Consider the following 20,998-nt stretch of genomic DNA (forward strand, 5'->3'; position numbering starts at 1 on the left):
GTCAGCACATTCTTGAAATATACTGACTGATTTAATTCAGAAGTTTTTTCTATTATCCAATGACTCTCCACTACTGCTCCTGTCTCATTGGCATTAAGAAAATTCAAGGTTAATAAAGCATTATGCAATCTATTTCTGGGGGTATTTTCCATCCTTTTCTGTTTGTTTAGCATATACTTTATAGTTTGATTTGATCTTTCTATAACTGCCTGACATGTAGGATTGTTTGGTATACCTGTAATAACGCTTTATATTATAATAAGCAAAAAAATCTTTCATTGTCTTAGACACATATGCTGAACCATTGTCTGTCTTTATTTGTGCAGGGATACCCATGATGGTCATAACTTCTAATAAATGTGTGATTACTGAATCAGCCTTTTCTGAGCTCAAGGCAGTTGCCCATTGAAAACCTGAATAAGTGTCAATAGTATGGTGTACATATTTTAATTTTCCAAATTATGTAAAGTGTAACACATTCATCTGCCAGATTTCATTACTTTCAGTACCATTTGTGTTACTACCTGCAGGTAATGGTGTTTGGTTATATAAAGAACAAATAGGACATTTCCTTATAATCTCCTTAGCTTATTGCCATGTAATAAAAAACTCCTTCTTTAAACCTTTGCAATTGACATGATGTTTCTTAGGAAATTCTGAGGCCTTCAGCACACTTCCAATCAATAATTGATCAATTTCTGCATTACCTTGTATTAGAGGACCTGGCAGACCTGTATGGGATCAGATGTGTGTTATGTATATGGGACAAAGCCTCATTATATTTTGAACCTGTATGAATAATGAAGTCAATTCTGTATCAACTGGTATAAATTCAGCTGTTTCACTATGCAATACAACTCTTTCTGCATATTGTGAATCAGTAACTATATTAAGAGGTTCTTTAAAATCCCTTAGCACCATGAGAATAGCATATAATTCTGCCTTTTGGACAGAATTATAAGGGTTTTGTTCCACCTTACTTATATCTTCTAATTTGTAACCTGCCTTTCCTGATTTTTTTGCATCAGTATAAAATGTACGGGCTCCAGTTATTGGTGCATCACATACAATTCGGGGAAGAATGCAAGTAGTTCTCTTTATAAGGTTAATTCTATCACTTTTGGGATAATTCTTATTAATTTCTCCCTAAAAAATTAGCACAAGCTCTTTGCCAAGGTTCATTATCTTCCCATAATTTTTTTTATTTCATCAGCAGTAAAAGGAAATATATAATCCCTGCTGGGTCTATATCTGCTAGTTGATGACATCTCAACATTCCTTTTATAATTAATTCAGAGACTTTTTCCACATAAGTTTTTAATTTTTTACTTGGTTTATGTGGTAAAAAAAAAAAAAGATCCATTCTAAGGTAAGATCTTCCCTCTGCATTAAAATTCATGTAGGGGAATTTCTGGAAGGCAATATGACTAGAATACAATTAAGATTTGGATTCAGTCTATCTACATGTGCCTCCTCTGATTTCTCTTTAACAACCATCAATTCTTTTTCCACTTCCTCTGTTAATTCTCTGGAACTATTCAAGTCTTTGTCACCATCTAAGGTTTTATTTAAATAAATTATTAGGTCAGGTGCTATCCCAACAGCCAGTCCTAGACTGAAAATATCTCCTAACAATCTTTGAAAGTCATAAGAGTTCATAATTGGTCTCTCCTAATTTGTGCCTTTTGTGTTCTAATTTTCTATAAACCTATTTTGTAGCCTAGGGAATTGACAGAATCTCCTCTTTGTATTTTTTCAGGAGCAATTTGTAATCCCCATTTAGGTAAAACTTTTTTTTTTATTTCTTCAAACTTTCTTTCTAAAGTATCTGCATGCCATGCTCCTCGCCCCCATGATGATAATGGACTGAACCTCTGAAATGGTAAGTGAGACATCCCAATTAAATGTGTTACTTTATAAGAGTTGCCATGACCATGATTTCTCTTTTCAGCAATAAAAATCCTCACTAAGATAGAAGTTGGTACCAAGGACTGGGATATTGCTGTGATAAGTCTGACCATGATATTGTTTGGAGTAAAATGGCCTTTGGGAGTTTGGGTTAGAAAAGCAGTGGGGTGCTGTAAGTGCTGCTTAATGGGCCGTACTAGTAAAAGCATGGAAGGCAGTGGTATGGAGTATGATTTAATGAACTGTGGGGTGCTCACTCAAGACGTTTCAGAGGAGAAGAATTTTAGTATGTTGCCTAGAGATTGCCTTTGTGATATTTTGGTGAAAAGAGTGGCTGCCCTTTGCCCTTGTCCAAAGAGTCTGCCTGCGGCTAAAGCAAAGGGTTTTGGATTAATTCCATTGGCAGAAGATATCTCAAAACAACCTAGTATAGACTCTGTTTTTCAGTGATAATTCTAATGATGATTTATAATTAAAAGGAGCAAATTCATCAGGGTAAATGACAAAATGAAAATTTTGAGAATTTTGAGAGCACTAGGAAATGGAACGGAGCTAAATGCTATGCTCAAAGAGATAAACAGATTAACAAGTAGAGTACAGGGAGTGGTGACCACATGGCAAGATTCCATCCAGCTAAAGTTTCCAATTTATGAAAAAGAACTAAAAAAGCTTAGAGCCAGAGTGTGGTGGGGCACACCTCTAATCCCAGCCCTGGGAAGATAGAGGCTGGTGGTTCTCTGAGTTTGAGGGCAGCATGATTTACCGAGCAAGTTTCAGGACAGCCACGCTTAGGTAGTAAAGGACAGAAAGCTGGTGAAGATGTTATTGAATGAGGGGGGCATGTTCCAGCCCCAGCAAGCAGAACTCAGCAGCGTTGGCCACATTGTTTTGGCTTTAGAGTTAAGGATAGGAGTTATAGAATAAAGCTGGTCAGTCCAGGCATGTGTTGGGGTGTCCCTGAATGGAGGCCTAGCAGAGAGGCCATTGCACGAAGCTGTGAAGTTGAAGCCTGGATTGCCTTGGAGAACCTAAGATGTTAGCAATACCAGAATCAAAGAATGCCTGCCAAAGGCACCGGCTAACAGGGAGTGGAACCAATCCAAGAGAGAGAAGTGTGTGTGGCAGTCAACAAAGCTGATCAGAGTTGGCGATCTGAAGAGCATTTGACAGCAGACATGAAGATGCAGAATTTGGAGTTTCCCAGTTGGTTTTCATTCTCGTTTTAGTCCAGTATTTCCTCACTATGGTATGCTTTTGGATTTTGATTTTTACAAGGGGATCAAAGTTAAGAGATTGTCATGCATCTCAGAAGAGACTTTGAAACAAGTTTGAGACTACTATTGACTATAGCAACTTTTGAAGTTGGACTGGATGTATTTTTTTTTTTGCATTATGATATGGCAATAAGCCTTTAGGGGCCAGGAAAGGGAATGTGATGGTTTGAAAGAAAATGGCCCCCAAAGGGGGGAGTGGCACTATGAGGAGTTATGGCCTTCTTGGAGGAAGTGTGTCACTGTGGAGGCAGGTGTTGAGGTCTCCTTTGCTTCCTGTTACCTGCAAGATGTAGCACTCTTAGCTCCAGCACCATGTCTGCCTGCACAATGCTCCCCACTATTGTTGACAGAGGTTTCTGTCCTGCCCGATCCCACAGCCATTCAGTCCCAAAGAAACACACAGAGGCTTACAGTAATTATAACACTGGCTGGCCTATTAGCTCATGCTTCTTATTAACTAATTCTTACATCTTAAATTAGCCCATCATTCTTGTCTGTGTTAGCCACGTGGCTTGGTACCTTTAGCAGGGAGGTGTTTTCATCTTGCTTCCTCTGTGGCTGGGTGATGACTGCAGACTACTCTTTCCTCTTCCCAGAATTCTCCTGTTCTCATTGCCTTACCTCTACTACTTCCTGCCTGGTCACCCCGCCTATACTTCTTGCCTGCCTACTGATCAATCAGCGCTTTATTAAAATAATACAAGTGACAGGATAAAAGGCCATTGTCCCACAGCACACCATGATAATGGACTGAACTTATGAAACTGTAAGCGAGCCTCCCTACTTAAATGTTTCACTTTATAAAAGTTGCCAAGCTCATGGTTTCTTCACAACAATAAAAACCATAAGACAGGAGGAAACCCAGAAAAATCTAAGAAAAGGGAGAAAAATAAGCCAATGATAGGGAAAACCACAAAATAGAAAAATGGGAATGTACAGACCAACCAAGAAAATGGCAGAAAGCAATGGACAAATGAATGGTACACTTGTGATTCCTTTTTATGGTTTATTTGTGTGTATGTGCGTGTGTGTGCATGCACAGGCACACATGTGCCATAAGCTGCCCGCTGTGAGTTCTGGGAACTGAACTCCTGTCCTCTGAAGAACAGCAAGTGCTCTTAACCACTGGGCCTCCTCTCCAGCCATTGCCAGGCTACTGCTGTGGGAGCCAGTGAAGGTACCTTCTTCCTAGGTAAGTGGAGGTGTGTTTCAGAACTTGATGGGGCATTTTAGCTTTACTGAGGAGCCACTGCTTTCCCACCACAGAATTCTGCTCTCTGCATCCCAAGCTGAGGTCTGTTCTGGGCACTCAACCCCGAACAAATGAAATTCACCCCATACACCTTGGAATGCTATCACTTGTGTGTGTGTGTGTGTGTGTGTGTGTGTGTGTGTGTGTGTACAGTTCCTCTGGCTTGTTTCCCTGGCAACAAGAAAGGCATGAAGGCACCATCACGAAGAATGAACAGCTGCTTGTTTACTCTTCTCCTAGAGAGAAGCTGTGGTTAGGAACAGTCAGGACTCCCTATCCTGTACACTAATGACAGCACAGGCATCTGGCTGGTCCCAGTCCCACTGAACAGAGGACAGCAACAGCCCAGAATAGCATCAGTTTAAACAGCTTCACACTGCCAGCAGGGAGGGCAGGAAACGGCTCTTCAAGGCCAAAGCCAAGTGACAAGTCCTGTCGACAAACGGCAATCCACATTTAATCTCCCGTGGCCTTTCTTGTCCAGGTCATAAGGGACAGTGGGTGCTCGTGAGGCAATGGCCTGCTCACATGGGCTGGGTACTTGGCTCCTGAGTGTGACAGGGAGAGGCTTCATCTACCACTTGAGGTTGCCTTGCAAGCACCTGCCGCACCCTTTGCATCCCTGAGAAGAAGCGAGGAGTGGTCAGTACGGGGTTGATCGGGTCAGAAGCAGGGGTGGCTGGAAGGATGCTGTTGGGAGGCTGGGGGAAGAGACTGCTCACCCAGGCGGAGCCGGTTCTCCTTGTCTGAGAAGACCACCCGGAACCAGCCGGGTTCTTTGCACTCAAAGGTCTTCCCGCAGGACAGCAGCACCTTGTTGTCCAAAAACTGGCGCCAGAGCAGCCCCTCCTCCTCAAAGGTGCCTCTGTGCAGGTACTGGGAGGACAGAAGTAGCTCAGGATGCAGGAGACCCTATGGGCCTTCCCCTGCCAGACATCCCCTCCATCCACAGCTCCACCCTATTTACCTTTCTTAAGTCAACCCAGATGAAGAAGCCTGCCCCACGACTCACGAAGGGTATCCCCAGGGCTCTTAGCTCCTCTGAGACATAGGTATGGGCAGCCTTGAGTCGGGCGTGGTTTTCTGGCAAGTACACCTGGCTGATCCAGTCTAAAGGGAAGGGAAGCAGGAATCTAAAACTCCCATGGATCGTTGCATTAATCTAAACACTGAAAAACAAAAGGGCATGGCAGCCAACACCACAGGAGTCCTTCTTCTTTCTGGCTTCCTGAGTCATGGGTTCAGAGGGGCTGGGAGTTCAGTGATCAGCACAAAGTGCCTTTGATCCAGGTATACAGCCCTGAGTGCCAGCTCCCAGACCACATTCAGGAGCCCAGGGTACAAAGTCCCCCAGGATGTGAACCAAGCCAAAGGTATCTGCAGGTACAAAGTGATACTTAGATCCACACAGATCAAATCCCTATCCCAGTGGGGCATCTTGGGGAAAGGAAGCCTTCAGCAACTTCACCTCTCTGGTCGTCATAGATTTATTAACCTCTTTTGAAGGGTACACACTCTATGGATTATAACACATTCATACACTTTTGAAAGTACTACCACAATCAGGATTTAAATAACCCCAAAGACTATCCCAATGACTGATATGTCACACACATGACAGTCTTGTTCATTACTAAATGTCACCAAAACCAGCTTCATAGGGTATGTAAAGTCTCGACCCTAAGCTTCTCTCAATAGCACAGTGTCTTTGGGAGAAATCCACATTGCCATGGACTTTATTGGTGTAAGTATTCCACGGTGTGGACGGGACACATCTGTGTATAAACTCCCCTGTGGAGCAGTTTGCAGATGTGGGTGATTATGAAAAAAAAAAAAAACAGCTAACAGCATGTATGCAGGTTTTTGTGTGACCATCACGGTTCCTCCTTGGGCCTGTCGCCACTGGGTTATTTGATAGGTATGTTTAGAGGAAATTGCTGAATTGTTTTTCACTGTGGCTGAGCCACCTCCTGTCCCCACCATCAATGTAAGAGCAAATGTCCTGGCTCTTCCACTGCCTTTATCAACATTCAGTAGGTATCGCTGCTGTTTCTAAAACTTTTTAGGCTATTAGATTGGTAATTAGTACCCGATCCTCCTTTTCCACACCTGCAAGACAAAGGGAACTGTAGGAATTCTCCCTAAGGCCCCAGGGAGGGAAATGAGATGGACCAAAAGAACATCTGAAAGACTCAGTGAAGAGCAACAATTACAGGACAGCGTTGCTCTCTGAACTCATTGCTGAAGGCGGGAACGATCCAAATCTCGGAGGCAGAGAGCTCGCCATCATACTGACATCAGGAACTTCTGATCTGTGTTCAACGGCAACGAAAGTTCGTTTTTGAAGGTGGAATCTTGCTGTTGCCCAGGCTAGCCTGGAACTCCTGAACTGGAAGGATCCTCCTCCTTCAGCCCCCCAAGTAACCAGAAGAACAGATACATAGCACTGTGCCTAATCAGTGAGTTCACATTCATCAAGAGCCTGTTTTATGTCACGTATTGTTCTAAACAAATTCCAGGCCACACTCGGCCAACAAGACTAGCACCACTATCAGCCCTATTCTCCAGATGAGGATGTGGAGATGTGCTACCCAGACAGCAAGCAAGTGACATCACCTCAGCTCCTCCACAGGGGAGGCACCCGTGAGCCCCAAGTCCCACACACATTACAACCCCACTCCTCCTGTAAGATCCAGACAAATCACCATGGTCCCGGAGCAGCTGTGCCATCTGGTGTTGGACCAGGCCACTGAGGCCACGATAGCGACAGAGGGAGGCCACAGCAGTAGCCACATGCTCATTTTCTGTGTACAGGATGCCAAAGCGGAGTCCAGACATCCCGAAGTCCTACAAGAAGATGCAGGATAGCCATGGCCAGCTTCCACAGGAGAAACTGATTCCACCCCCTCTCACCCAGGCTAGCCAGAGACTCACCTTGCTGGTGGCCCACATCACGTGTGTCCTCTGGGGGTCAGGCAGCCTACAGAGAGCAGAACAAGGAGACATAAGCAACCCAGAGCCAGGAGATCACAGGCATGCCAATGAATAGATACATGGAGAGATGAAACTGGGTGTCTTGTCTTTGAATCACCAACACCCATGCTTCCGTTAGCATGGTGGCCAGCCTGCTGCCTATTCCTGTAACTATCATTAGAACACAGCCAAGCTCACTGCTCCACATGTCTGTGGGAGCTGAGTGAGAAGCCATGAGCCTGACCTCTGAGCTGGAAAGCAGGTCCAGCACCACTTCCTCAAAAGGCTTGTCTGATCAACCCCAGGAAACCAGGCCTCTCAGCTTCTCAGCCACCTCCACCTTAGCGCTTCTTGCCACTGTCATGGAAATTGCTAGCTGTGTCTTTAGCTGCTGAGACCTTTTCCTAGGTAGAAATCTGATAGACAAATCGATGAGTAGGTGCGTGGAAGGATGAAGTGTGTCAGGGGATAGATGAATGTATGGGGGGATGGATGGACAGACAGAAGGAATGATGGAGAGACAGAAGGAACTAGAACCGCTCTGAAGAGGAAGGAAACAGCAGGAGTCCAGTTCTCATAGACCCAGTACTTCTTCAAATATTGCCAAGGCCCTCCTTGAAGCTCTTGGGAATGTCATAGAATAATCTGAAGACCCCTGATCTACCTAATCTTCCTGGTCTGAGGACCAGCAAGATCAAATAGACATTAATGGAACTGCCCTGGGGCAGGCCATGTCCTGTAGGCTGACCCAGAAAGAGGCTGGGAAACTGTGAGCCAGTCCAGGTGCTGGAGAATCAGCTGCAGTGAGCTCCTCACCTTTCCAGGCTCAGGACACTCCGGTACCCAAGAGACTCTTCAAACACGGACAACATGTAAACCTCATCCATGATCACGTGAAGCTGGTGCCTGCAGTGGGTAGATGGTGGGAAAGAGGGAGCCAAAATATGTCACTCAGCATCGAGAATGTCAGAGGACCAGACTACCCCAGGGTTTCAAACCAGCTTATCCCAGAAACACCCCAATTTGATCCCAGGAACACCCTGATTTGGTCTATAATTTCACAAATAGAAGCTACATCCATAAAACAAAGGACTCTAGCACTTTTGAAGCACTGCAAGAGGGGAGGGGAGGCACCCTTGGGGTCCTCCATGGCAGGCTGGAGACAAATGGACTCAGATTCATGCCGTTTTCACTCATGGTTAGACCACTCTGAAGCTCTGTCAAGCAGGGATGATGACAGAACCCATTTCTATGGGGCTGCTCTGATGACGACCATAGAGACAGCACAAATGATGCTCAGCTGGGAACACGGCCTGCTCAGTAAAGAGCCACCTTGCAAACAAGACCCAAGTTTGATACCCATAACCTGCTAAACACATGGGCCTGGTGACATGCACTTGCAATACCAGTGCTGGAGAAGTAAGGACAAGAGGATTTCAGACAGCCTAGTATACCAGACCAGTGAAACACTTTCTCAGAATCGATTAGAAGGCGTCTAAGGAATGACCTCCGTCCTCCACATTCAACTATACACATGAACACAGGCTAACATACAAAAAATTATAAATGTTCAGCATGGGGCCTGGCCCTAGAGTGTTGCAGCTGGTGTTTTGAGAAGACAGAAAGACACCAAAGCTGGTAGTAGGCCAGTGAGCTAAGACGGCATAAGGACCTGCCCCAAGGCTCACATCCAAGCCATGTCTGCTCACTTCATGGGGGAGGTATAGCTCACCTCATGGCAAATCCCAGGAACTCCTGTAGCTCTTCAGGGGAGTAGATGTCACCCAGAGGGTTCTGGGGGTTGATGAGGATGAGGCCTTTGACCTTGACACCCTAAAACCATCCATGGGGATGTTACTGTGTCCCCCCAACCCTAGAACCTTACAGTCCCACTAGATGAGGCTGAAAGCTGCCTGAATCCCAGGGAAGCATGGCAGGGGCACACTCATGACCCAACAAGAAGCAAATGAATGGGACTAGAGTTCTGTCTGCTGTGTCGTGCCCGCTGTGGAAAGAACACAGGCAGGAAATGGGGAAGTGTGCCCAGCTGCTGGCAGAGAGGCTGTTTGAATGGGAAGAATTCTACGCGGGAGTTGGGGACTTCCACAGTTCCTGTTGTGAGCACTTGGGAGCTTGAATGACAAAGGTAACCACCCCAGTGACCTCAGTGACCTCAATGAAGTGCACAGATGCTGAAAATGGCTGGGAAGCACAAGAACCTGAGTCTCTGCCTTTACTAGGGAGTCCTCAAAAGGAGCAGGATCACCCCTCAAATTGCCAGAGAAACTCACTAAACTACAGACTTCCATGAGAAGCAGAAACAAAGGAGCTGGGATGGGAGAGTGTCCTTTTAATTAGCAAACTGTGGTGGTTTGACTTAGAATGCCCCATTGGCTCCTACGTTTGAATGCTTGGTCTTTAGTGGAACTGTCTGGAAAGAATGAGGGAGGTGTGGGCTTGCTGGAGGAGGTGTATCACTTAGGTGGGCTTTGAGACTTCAAAAGCCCAGTCTCACTCTGCCTGCTGCCTATAGATCAGGATGTAAAGCTACTGCTACAGTGCCCTGCTTGTCTGCTTCCTGCCATGATGATCATGGACTAACTCTCTGAAACTGTAAGCAAGCCCCCAATGAAATGCTTTCTTTTACGAGTTCCCTTGGTCGTGGTGTCTCTTCACAGCAACAGAACAGTGACTAAGACACACACATTCATTGAAAACAACAGAGGGCTTCACTCTTGGCATTTCCATGCAGATAGGCAATTTGATCCAAACCCACCACCTCCTATTACCCTTTCTTGTGAGGGAAAATTGTTAATGAAGTCCCCTGGTCCTCTGTATACTGTGCTTTCAGGGTCATTTTCTAATGGGAAGACCCTCCAAAGACACAGGATTCTGCCTGACCCCTGCCCAAGGACGGTTCTCCAACTCCTTCTCATATGTCCCTATCAGAGTTACAAACCCAACTCCCGAGAGATGAAGGGTCCAGTCCCTGTTGGGGCCACCCACTCACAGCCCTGGATTTGACTGATTCCCCAGACCTCAGAATTAACTCCTTGCAGAGCCATCTCCAGCTTCTCCACTGTGAGCTGGAAGGGACGTGTGTTCAATCCAGATACCTAGGAAAAGACCCACCAAAGACAGCAGCCAAATTCAGTGCCCCACTCCCACCCCCAACTTGAACTCTTGGTTCTCTCCTCCCCTATCATCTCCAGTCTTCTGGGTCAGGTCTCTGCAAAATTTCTCCTTCTGGCCTTCTGCCCCACCCTTTACAACAGGGACATCTCTCATCACTCAGATTTCTGGCAGAGGCAGCAAGGATGCTCTGATTGGCTCTCAGGACTTCCAAGGCATAAGCTTCCCCCTTCCCACCCGCTCATTTCTAGGGCTAGTTTTAGGCTTCTCTGTAGATCCAGCAATCTTAGAGCCTGGAGCTTCCAGAGAATCCAGGCAGAGGCTCCACTTCCATTTCACAGCAGCCCCAAAGCACAGGATTCCTTCAGGTCCCCCACAAATTCAGACCCAGCAAACCCTGGCCTACAGGAAGATCCAGATGCAAGAACTAGAATACAGGCAATCTTACCTCACTCTCCAGGTAGACATAAGCCAGTCGGACGTTGCCATAGAGATAGACATGCTGGGTAATGGCTCCATAGTAAGGGGTGGGGATCAAGAGAGCCTCTAGGAGAAGGAGTGGCAGTTCATTGGCCTCTGACTTAGATACCCCAGACACCTATCATGAAATCCATAGCCCTCCCAAGCCTCCATCATCCTTGGGAAATATCTGGAACATATTCTGACTCCTCTCAACTCCCTAAACCTTAAAGCTTGTATCCCCTAAGGTCAGACTTTCTAATATAGATGCTCACTTAAAATGGGATCACATGCAAATAAATCCACTATAAGTTATCATAAAAAATGCATTTGATCTACCTATCCTCCTGAACATCCTAGCTTAGGACCTGAAACAGGGCAGAGAATCGGCATTGAGTCAAGATCTCATGGTCACCTGCAGGTGGAATGGGGGAGCTCACTACCACTGCCCAGTATTGCAAGAAAACATCGCATCACACAGCACTAGCCAGAAAACCTGTCACAATCCAAACTCCTAAGTCTATGAATGTAGCTCAGAGGGTGGAGGGCTTGTATACATGAAGCCCTGGGTTTCATCCTCAGCACCTCATAAGCCAGGCACCACATCCATAGTCCAGCACTCAGGAAGGAAGGGGGCATGAAGATGAGAGGTTCAAGGTCATCCTCAGTTAGACAGTGAGTTCTGTCAAGACTACCCTGGGCTGTATGAGACCCTGTCTTTAAAACAGAGGGGTTGGGGATGAGTGAAGAGATAGCTCAGAGGTTGAAGGTACAGAGGAGCTGGGTTTGATTCCCAGCACCCACATGATGGCTGCAACTCCAGTTCCAGGGGATCTGGCTCCACGGGTACCAGGCACCCACAAAGATACATCCAGGCAGAAATAATACCCATGCACACAAAATAATAAAATAAAATTAATATAAATAAGAAAGATTTATGTAAACAAAAAGAGACAGAGAGAGAGAAACTGAAATCGAGTTCCTATTGAATTTGTATAGTTTTTTTACACCATTGTGAGCTGAAAGTCCCTGTCCATCCACCGTGAGTTGGGACCTCTGCTAACACTTTCTGACCTCTGAGCCTGTGCTAAACAGGCTCACCACTATGCTCTGAAGTAAGCCAACCTTTACAGATCAGGGTACTGGAGCCTATAGGGTCCCTGCATCTGACTGTTCTAGACTGAATAAGAACTTGTCTATCATAGTCTCACAGCAAATCTCCCTTTAGGGTACAAGTCCTGGTGACTGCTTCTGTTTGTGTGACTCTGACTTTTACTTAATGTCTGGCCTCAGTCTTCTCACAGGTAAAATGGGTTTAGTCAAAGAATCCATGTCATAGAGGAATAAAGCCACATGATCTAGCCTGGAATGCAGTATCTGGTGACCACATGTGACCAGTGTTAACTTATTAGTTAGGCTCTTATGAGCAGGACTCTAACCTTACAACAACTGACACTTAGCTACAACCAGCTCTTACACAGTGCCTCTTAGAGCAGCTGGCTGTCTATTCAATAGCCATCCAATTTCGTTCCTTGCAAAGAGAAAAAAAATGGCTTTTGTTTAGTTTGATGTATTCGCTTGTTTGGTTTTGTTTGTTTGAAATATGACCCACAGTATATCCAAATCAGTCCTTCCCCAGCCATGGCATGAACCAGTCTGAACTAAGCCGACACTGGCTCCCTTAGGCCATTTGCCAGGGACTCCTTTAGGTTTACATGTAATTTCTATTTGGTAAGAGTCGCACTGGGATCCTTTTGAGAAGGAGCACCCTCGATGCCCTGCCCAACAGGAGAGAGACCGGCTTGTTGCTACTGTCGTTTTTCCTAGCTATAAGACAGTGCCAGAGAAGATGTCACCATGACCTGACATGGAGGGAAAGCGGAGGGACTCGGAGAGAGAGAAAGCAGGACCCTGACCCCATATGGATCTCATCAGAACTGCTGCCCCAGATGTCTGGTTAAGCCACGCACTTAAGGCCCTGTAAAGTTATATTCTCCTATTGCTGAAGGCTCTGATGCCAGGCAACTGGGGTCACAGCCCAGCCTTGGCACAAAGCTGAGGGAGGGGGCACGGAGTTCACTTACCTCCTGTCTCACAGAGCACTGTGGCCAGAGCGGAAAAGAGCGAGGCGCAGCCATTCAGAACAACCACCTAGGGGTGACAAGAGACAAGGGTGACTCTGTCTGAGGACAGAGAAGAGCAAGGACCAGGGGAAGACCCAGGCCTCTCCCCAGGGCCCTGAGGATCCATTCTGATGAAGGTCTTTCTGGGTTCCCAGACAAGCTTATTTCTGGGGACCCTGCTCTTGATCAAGTGAACAAGAGACAGAACTGGCCACTCTGGGGGTCTCTCTCAAAGGTGAGGGGGTCAAAAGGGACACAGCACAATGGGGTTGGGAGGCAAGACTAAGTGAAAGCACCCTCCCACCCCGCACCCGTAAGGAAGGGGTGACTCACGTTCTCTGGTTTGAGGGGCGCCGGGCTCTTACAGTAGAAAGACAAGAACTTGGCCACTTCTTCCCGCAGGCTAGAAGGACAGATCAACAAGTGCGACACTTGTCAGAGGGTCTCAGCCCTGTCCACTCCAGAGCCTGTCTGGGAACCGCAGGTGGCTAGCTGCCACTGCTCTGTCCTCCCTTCCCAGAGGTGGATGTGGTAGGCATTTGTCTCCACGCCAGCACACCCTCCCCCATCCAGCCGCAAAGCATTCATTCTGTGTGGTTCTAGGATATCCACCTTCCCATGCAGTGGATGAAAACTACATAGATCTAGCTGATGAAAACAATAATAATAAACATTATCATAATAGGAACTGATGTTACCGTGCTTTTTTGTTTGTTTGTTTGGTTGGTTGGTTGGTTGGTTGGTTGGTTGGTTGGTTTTTTGAGACAGGGTTTCTCTGTAGCTTTGGAGCCTGTCCTGGAACTAGCTCTTATAGACCAGGCTGGCCTCAAACTCAGAGATCCGCTTGCCTCTGCCTCTGCCTCTTAAGTACTGGGATGAGCCGGGCGGTGGTGGCGCACGCCTTTAATCCCAGCACTTGGGAGGCAGAGGCAGGCAGATCTCTGTGAGTTCGAGACCAGCCTGGTCTACAAGAGCTAGTTCCAGGACAGGCTCCAAAACCACAGAGAAACCCTGTCTCGAAAAACCAAAAAAAAAAAAAAAAAAAAAAAAAAAGTACTGGGATGAAAGGTGTGTGCCACCACCACCCGGCTGTTACTGTGGTTCTTACTAAGCGACAATATCACACATATGTCATTTGGAGAATGTTCCATGGTGACTATGGTTACTATCATTCCCATTTTACAAAGAAACTGAGGTTTGAGTGAATTAAATCACTTGCTGGTAAGTGGCACAGCCCCTGCCCCAGGGTCCACCATCCTGATGACCCTTTTCTAAGAATATGAACTTCAGAATACATCTTGGATCAAGTCCTGCTGGGCTTGTCTGACCTCCAGGAGATGATCAGTATATAGCAGCCTATCTTACAATTGAGAGTGAGTCCCAGCCAGCTCCTTAGACACCCATCTGTCATCTCTAAAGCTACTGGAAAAGCAGGGACAGTCTCCTCACTCTCCTCAGACTTTCTGGGAATCCGGGGACGGATTTGGGGCTGGCAGGACAGCCCCTGGTCACCGGGTCTCCACACTACGTTCTTAGCCTACAACCAGCTCCCTCACTCTGCCTCTACCGATATTTGGACGGAACAGTTCTTTGTTGAGAGGCTTCCCTGTGCTTTGTAGTTTAACAGCACATCCCTGGGCAGTAGACCTTCAACCACAGATGTGTCCGAGCACTACTGTGCTCCCTGGGGTCAACATCACCCCCGTTGAGACCCACCAGCCTGTGGAGACACTTACAACAGATGTCCCCTCCAGTCTGGGTACTGCAGCAGCGAGGGCTCCACATGAAGCATGTCATTCTGTGTCAGCTGGAGACACAAAGGGAACAGAGCAAGGCAGAGGGCTGAATTGTCACCTGCATCTGCACAGCAGCTGGTTTCCTCTGCTCCTCGAGGAAGGCGACAGGAGTGCAGGACAGCACTCCCGGGCCATTTCACAGAGAAGCAACCCAGGGCTCGCAAAGTGGAGGCAAAGCCAGCAAACCACATCCAGAGCTTCTGACTCTAGCTCTCTGTCCAGCACAATCAGAGGGTGGGTACAGAAGCAATGGTGGGAGGGCACACTGCTCAGTGTCCCCAGAGGTCAGTGCACGCTCCAGAGCAGGGTGATGTCAACTTGGCCTTGGCTCCAGCTTTAGAGAGGGGACTAGGACACCGTCTCCTGAGGGTTCCACTCAATCTCACCCTTTGTGTGTGGCAGCAAATTTAAGACCATTCCTTGTATAGACAGGCACTGGGCTAGTGATACTGGAGCACCATGGCTATACGGTCAAAGAGAGCCGATAGCATGATGTCCTTGGGCAGGGGACCAGAAAAACTGGAATTACCTATTTCTCTAACCCTGGGTCCCGCCGTGTCCCGCCCTCCTGTCGCCCCTTACAACAAAGAAGCCACTGGTATCTGAGGCTACTTAGCACTTACTAGGTCACTGGTCTGAACTGTAAAGACTTCATAAAAACAAGTATTAATAAATATCAATACTTGTATATTTATTACCAGGTATATTAGGTAAATTAAATATTACCTACCAAAACCAATTCTAGCTATTTTCACTTTTGCAGAACCGAGGCACGCTCTTGTTGTGTCACCCTGGCTTTCTTGGTACTTACTATGAACCCAAGATGGCCTCAGGCTCACAGCGCTTCTCCTGCCTCAGCTTCTTGGAACCTGGGTTCAACACCCAGCACCTACATGGTGCCTCACAACTCTGTAACTACAGTTCCAGAGTAGCAGACTCTCTCTTCTGGCCTCAGCAGGCAACAGGCATGTACCTGGTGCACAGACATACAAGAAAGCAGAGCACCCATACGCATAATCTGATGAAATTTTAAGGAATTTTACAAGCTAGATTAGAAACAGCCATAGAAGCCAGGCCTGAGGGTACAGGCCTGGAATCCCAGTTACACTAGAGGTTAAGAGAGGAGGATTCCAAATCCAAGGCCTGCCTGGCAGAAAAAGTTCAAGATCAGCCTGAGCAACTTAGACCTTGCCTTAAAGTAGAAAGTTAAGAAGGTGAAGGCATAGTTCAGCTTGCCTAGACTGTGTGAGCGCTGGGTTCAATCCCCAGTAAAGATAAAAAGAAATTAAGGAATAGAGATGGATATAGTGCTGATGGCAGACAGGGTAAGGCTGGGGAGAAGAGGAGAGGGGAGGAGAGGTAAAGAAGCGAAAGGGGAGGAGAGGGGAGTTGTTCCCAAGGCAAACCTGCAATGCCTGTCTCCCAGTTCTTCAGTCAGGACCAGTGAGGCATGCAGCAAGTTACTATAGCAAAGGATTTAAGAAGGCCCTGGAGATGGCAGTCCCGGTACTCACCCGCCTGGACAGAAGGTCAAAGCAGAGTTTGTTCTCACTGGTGCCCAAGTTAATGATGCCCTGCAGATAGAGTGTACAGGTAGGTGAGCATGGCAAAGGAATGCCAACCAAGAGCCACAGTGTCTGCTGGCCACCCCATAAGGTGTTAATCCTAGTAGGAGGCTTGGACTCCTGACTCCTGCCTTACATGAGGAGCAAAGGAAGCAAGAGAGACAAAAGAATTAACTTGAAGGAGCTGAGAGTTGGACAAATAACAGGCAATGTTCACCACCCCTGGGGAGGAAACTGTTTCCTCCAAACACAGGCAACGCGTCTCCAAATCCCAATAGCTCTGCAGTCACAGCCCCTTCAGCTACCCTCTCGTGATGCCCCACTGCCAAGATTCCAGTGCAAGTCACCACGATCACTGCCATAGCTCCCCACCTCCTCTCCTGTCCACTCCCCTGCCTGTCATCTGTCTTCAAATGGAAAACTGAAACTGCATCATGTATCCTGCTCCTCCCCTGAACACTTCCTACCCACCACTGTCTACAGAAAGAATGCTCACCATGTCCCACGAGGCCCTACAATATCCAGAGCCTTCCTGACCCCATGACCCCCAGTCTGGCTATACTGCAGCCCAAGGGTTCCCTTGCTGGTCCTTGATCTGATCCAGCACAGCTCCAGGCTGGGCCCTCGTACTAGCTATTCCCTCAGCTGTACGGTTCCTGGGGTGGGCAGCCTCTACCATGGCACCCTGCGCAGAGACTGAATCTGCCACCTGCTCCTGATGAGGAGAACATGCAGAAATGCTGGGATGTCACCTCTAAGGCTAGGTCACAAAAGTGAGTGGCTCCAATGTTGGGTACTCACAGTCTCTCATTCTGTCTTGAGACATCTGCCCTGAAGGGAGTCAGCTGCCATACCTGAGGCAGTCCACGTGGAGAGAAACAGGTGCCCACCAAGGAGCCACAGAAGTGAGTTTGGAGACGGAGCCTCTCACCTGTCCAAGCCCCACCATGCAGTCAAACTTTCAGATGCACAGGGTAGCTTCAGGGTCCAGTGACAGAAACCCGAGCCGGACACGCCCACCAGGAGTCCAGCAACTGGGAAGTGTTTGCTTTGTCAGCTGCTGCGACTTGGGGTGATTTGTTACAGCACTGGATAGTTAACACAGCCTCACTTTTGTTACGCCTCTGTTCTAAAGTCACCTGATTAAAAGTCGCCTTCTATGACACCCTATGTCAAACAGCCACACTTCTCAGCGGGCCATCATCCTCTGTCCACCTTCCCCTTTCTTCATTTGCTTTGCAGTGCCTATCAGTAAATGGTATATGTAGTTCTGATCTGTCTGTCTCAACTAAAATATAAATACATAGTGAGTTTTGCTCACTGCTATGACACCAGTACCTAGAACAGTCGCTGATACCTGGTGGATGTTCAACAGATCAAAACTATTAATAAGGGTTATTGTGTAGCTCTTTACCAAATTATTGTATATAATAGATTATGGTAATCATGGTAGATGATATTAATAATAATAGCAGCTGTGTTTATCCAGTGTATAATATGATAAGCACTGTGAATTTCACACTCCTGGTCTCACTTAATGTTGACTCTTCTACAGAGCAGACATTACCAGCCCATCTCAGAGATGACCTGTCTACAGAGCAGACATTACCAGCCCATCTCAGAGATGAGCTGTCTACAGAGCAGACATTACCAGCTCTCCTGCAGCCAGAGGATCATGGCTCCAACCTGACAGGAGCAAGCTGGGTGCTGGCTGCCCTGCAGTTAGTTTGCTCTTGGCTCCCAGCTGGGAGGGGTCTTCACTCACACTGGGGTTCTTGTCTTCATCATACTCGTCCATATGGTAGGTTCTGTAGCCCTCCTCAGCTGAGTCCCAGAACCATTTGCTGACTCTTCCTCTAGAGGACAGGCAGGAGCTATCAGAGGAGAACATGGCCACGGGGTCCCCCACTCCATAGAGCTTGAGCTGCTTCCTGTCTGGCTTTCTGAGGCACTCTCCTGGCAGAGAATCACCATAGGCATTGTCCATGTCCTGAGAAGAGGCTGAGCCTGGATGTTCAGTCAGTGTCTGAGGAAGAGGGAACATCTGTCAAAACGCAAACGCTCAGGCCTGCTGAAGGGCTTCTGCTCGTCCTTGTATGTTTGTCTGTTTGTGAGCTATCCACCATGTTTTTAGAGGTAGGAGCTCTCCCTAGGGCCTCGTGTTTGCAAAGTGGGTTAGACTGGCTAACCAGTAGGGTCCAGGACCTGCCTGTCTCATCTCCCCAGCTCTGGAATTATGAGGGTTCACATCTGGCTATTTTAATGTGGGTTCTGGGAATAAAACTCAGGTCCTCATTGGCTACAGGGCAAGCAAAGCATTTGACTTACTGGGCACTTTACAGCCAGGCATGGTCACCCAGCTGTCGGGGTCCAGTCCCAACATAAAACATTTCTCACAAGTGTGAAGGCGTAAAAATAAAGACACTATTTACACAGCAGTATCGGGAGGGAGTTTTAGTGATCATTTCAATCTTAAAGTCATCCACGTTTATTTTCCAAACAGCTTTCCAAACACAAACTAAAAAAAAAAAAAAAGGTTTAAAAAAACTTTACTAACATTCTGTTTTTTAGATGGGGGATGGCTTAAGTCACGTCTTGCCTATGCCTATTTTGTCAGGTAGACTAAAAAACACCTCTTCCCTAGGTAACCTCATAATTTACAATTGAAAAAACAAAAACGGCATCAACATATCCTAACACCTGTTGTGGTAGCTCCTTGTTTGCTTTGCTACAAAAGAGCCAGGCAATCCCCTCCAGAGGAAAAGGTACAAATTGTGCCTTGTAAACTACTCAGATTCTCTAACTGGCAGACAATGTAAAATGTGCCCAGCCTTCTCCACCAACCCCTCCAGGCTGCCCAACGCTGGCCTTGAACTCTTGGGCTCAAGTGGTCCTCCTTTCTCAGCCTCCCTAGTAGCTGGAACTAAAGCCATCTCCACACTGATATTTCCCTCTTCTTGCAAGTTTGTGTGCTCACCCCCCTTGTCCCTTTCAAGTTAAACGTTTCAACAAAGAAATCTGCTGAGGACCTATGAAGACCACACCATGCTTGCTACATAAAAATAACTTTAATCTACTTGTTGCTTTAGCTTCCTGCATTTCTGCATTTGTTTCTCATTCTGCAACCTCGGGATCACCAACGATCTTTCCGGACACCAGCTCACCCCAATTTCAAAACACCAGGCTATTTCCCAAGCAGCTCACATCTTGTGTGACAGGTGAGCTGGAGCTGATGGTGGTGGGAACCAGTAGGAGGGGAGAGAAGGGGTCCCAGTTCCATTCACAAAGAAGACAAGGGCCCCAGAGGGGGCTCTCCTAGCTGCCAACAACATAGGAGCTTCCTAAGCGTCCCTTATTCGTGCTCTAGTGGGTCCAACATTCACCTCAAAGCGCAACAGTGAGGATCTGAGGCGCTAAAGCATTCACACTAAATTGTGGCTGGCGGCCAAATGTCTAAAATATGAGTCACTCTATCACAAATGCTCTCTGATTTCTCTGTCTTAAGGGCCAAGTCTTACTTGGTAGAAGAGATAGCTGATGTAGATGGGAACCCAGAAACTTTTCCGCAGTTTAATTTTGCTTTGTAAATCTCGGGGGGGGGGGGGGGGGAGCTCACCAAGGTGGCAGGACATAGAAGGAGCAAACCTTCTGCTCCACAACAGCCCAGGTCGGAGGAAGGGCACTGCCGAGAGAGCCCGGGTTTGGGCTTGGGAGGGCCCAGCCAGAGCCCAGCAGAAACACAAAGCAGTGCGGGTGGGAGGGGGGCTCAATTTGCATAGCGATCTGACCAGTGCAGTGCTCCCAATCAAGGCCGAGTGAGAGCCCGTCCGGGTTTTCGGGGCCCGCGAAGCCTGTGTGATTACACTCAGGACTTCCAGACCCAAGAGCGGTAGCAATCAATAGCACAGGATAGCCAAACAGGCCCCTTTCGTGCACAGCGGGGGCAGCGCGGGGGTGGGGGATCGCACCTACTTTGGGCGTCGGATTTCGCGCGCAATATCCTCTGGGCCCGGACTTCCGGGAAGCTGGGGTAAGCCTGCCCCCTAGCGATCAGGACAGGATGTGGGAGAGTGAAGCTCTGGGCTTCAGCGCTTACCAGTCCTCCAGAAACAGGAGTCTGAACAGGCAGAAGGCGAAGGGAAGAGGGGTGGAGACCATGCCTCCCCGTCTCTTCTCATTGGCCTGAGCTCAGCTCTCTCTGGCAATTCGACACCTTTGGTCAGACCATTTGAGCAGGGAAGTTTCTTCCCCAGTTAAGGTAGGCATCCTCTTAAAATACCCTTCCTCCTGAATGTCACGTGTGCATGTCATCTCCCCGCCATCCATTTGGATAGGCTTCCCCAACCCCCGAAAATTCTTAGCTGGAGGGAAAAAAGATTTACAAAAGAAAAATAGAAAGTTATAGGCATGTATATTCACATGGTACACATGGTGGGGACACATGGGAGTGGAAAACTCTCAAAGGGGTCTTCCTTGAATTCCAGGTTATACAAAATAGAATTTCAGAGATGTGAGG

At 47.4% G+C, this 20,998-nt stretch overlaps 1 protein-coding gene across 2 annotated transcripts; it reads right to left on the bottom strand.

Moving 5' to 3' along the window:
• Positions 1-4,099: 4,099 nt before the first annotated feature.
• Positions 4,100-20,489, bottom strand: Accs (1-aminocyclopropane-1-carboxylate synthase homolog (inactive)). 2 transcript variants are annotated; one of them, XM_041641295.1, is made up of 15 exons: positions 20,455-20,489; positions 18,248-18,508; positions 16,432-16,491; positions 14,858-14,928; positions 13,455-13,524; positions 13,083-13,149; positions 10,988-11,085; positions 10,446-10,523; positions 9,140-9,240; positions 8,224-8,313; positions 7,369-7,414; positions 7,140-7,281; positions 5,402-5,544; positions 5,157-5,310; positions 4,100-5,056 (listed from the first exon to the last, which is right to left on the bottom strand). In XM_041641295.1, exons 2-15 carry the CDS (start codon positions 18,467-18,469, stop codon positions 4,959-4,961), a joined length of 1,440 nt encoding a protein of 479 aa, XP_041497229.1. In that variant the 5' UTR covers positions 18,470-18,508; positions 20,455-20,489; the 3' UTR covers positions 4,100-4,958. The 2 variants fall into 2 exon arrangements, with proteins under 2 accessions (XP_041497229.1, XP_041497230.1); XM_041641296.1 differs by lacking the exons at positions 14,858-14,928; positions 20,455-20,489 and having other exon boundaries at positions 18,248-18,284.
• Between the last annotated feature and the right edge of the window lie 509 nt (positions 20,490-20,998).

This window comes from Microtus oregoni, unplaced genomic scaffold (assembly GCF_018167655.1).
Source record: "Microtus oregoni isolate MIOR12 unplaced genomic scaffold, Mior012 000068F_ref0000429, whole genome shotgun sequence".
NCBI classification, from domain to species: Eukaryota; Metazoa; Chordata; class Mammalia; order Rodentia; family Cricetidae; genus Microtus; species Microtus oregoni.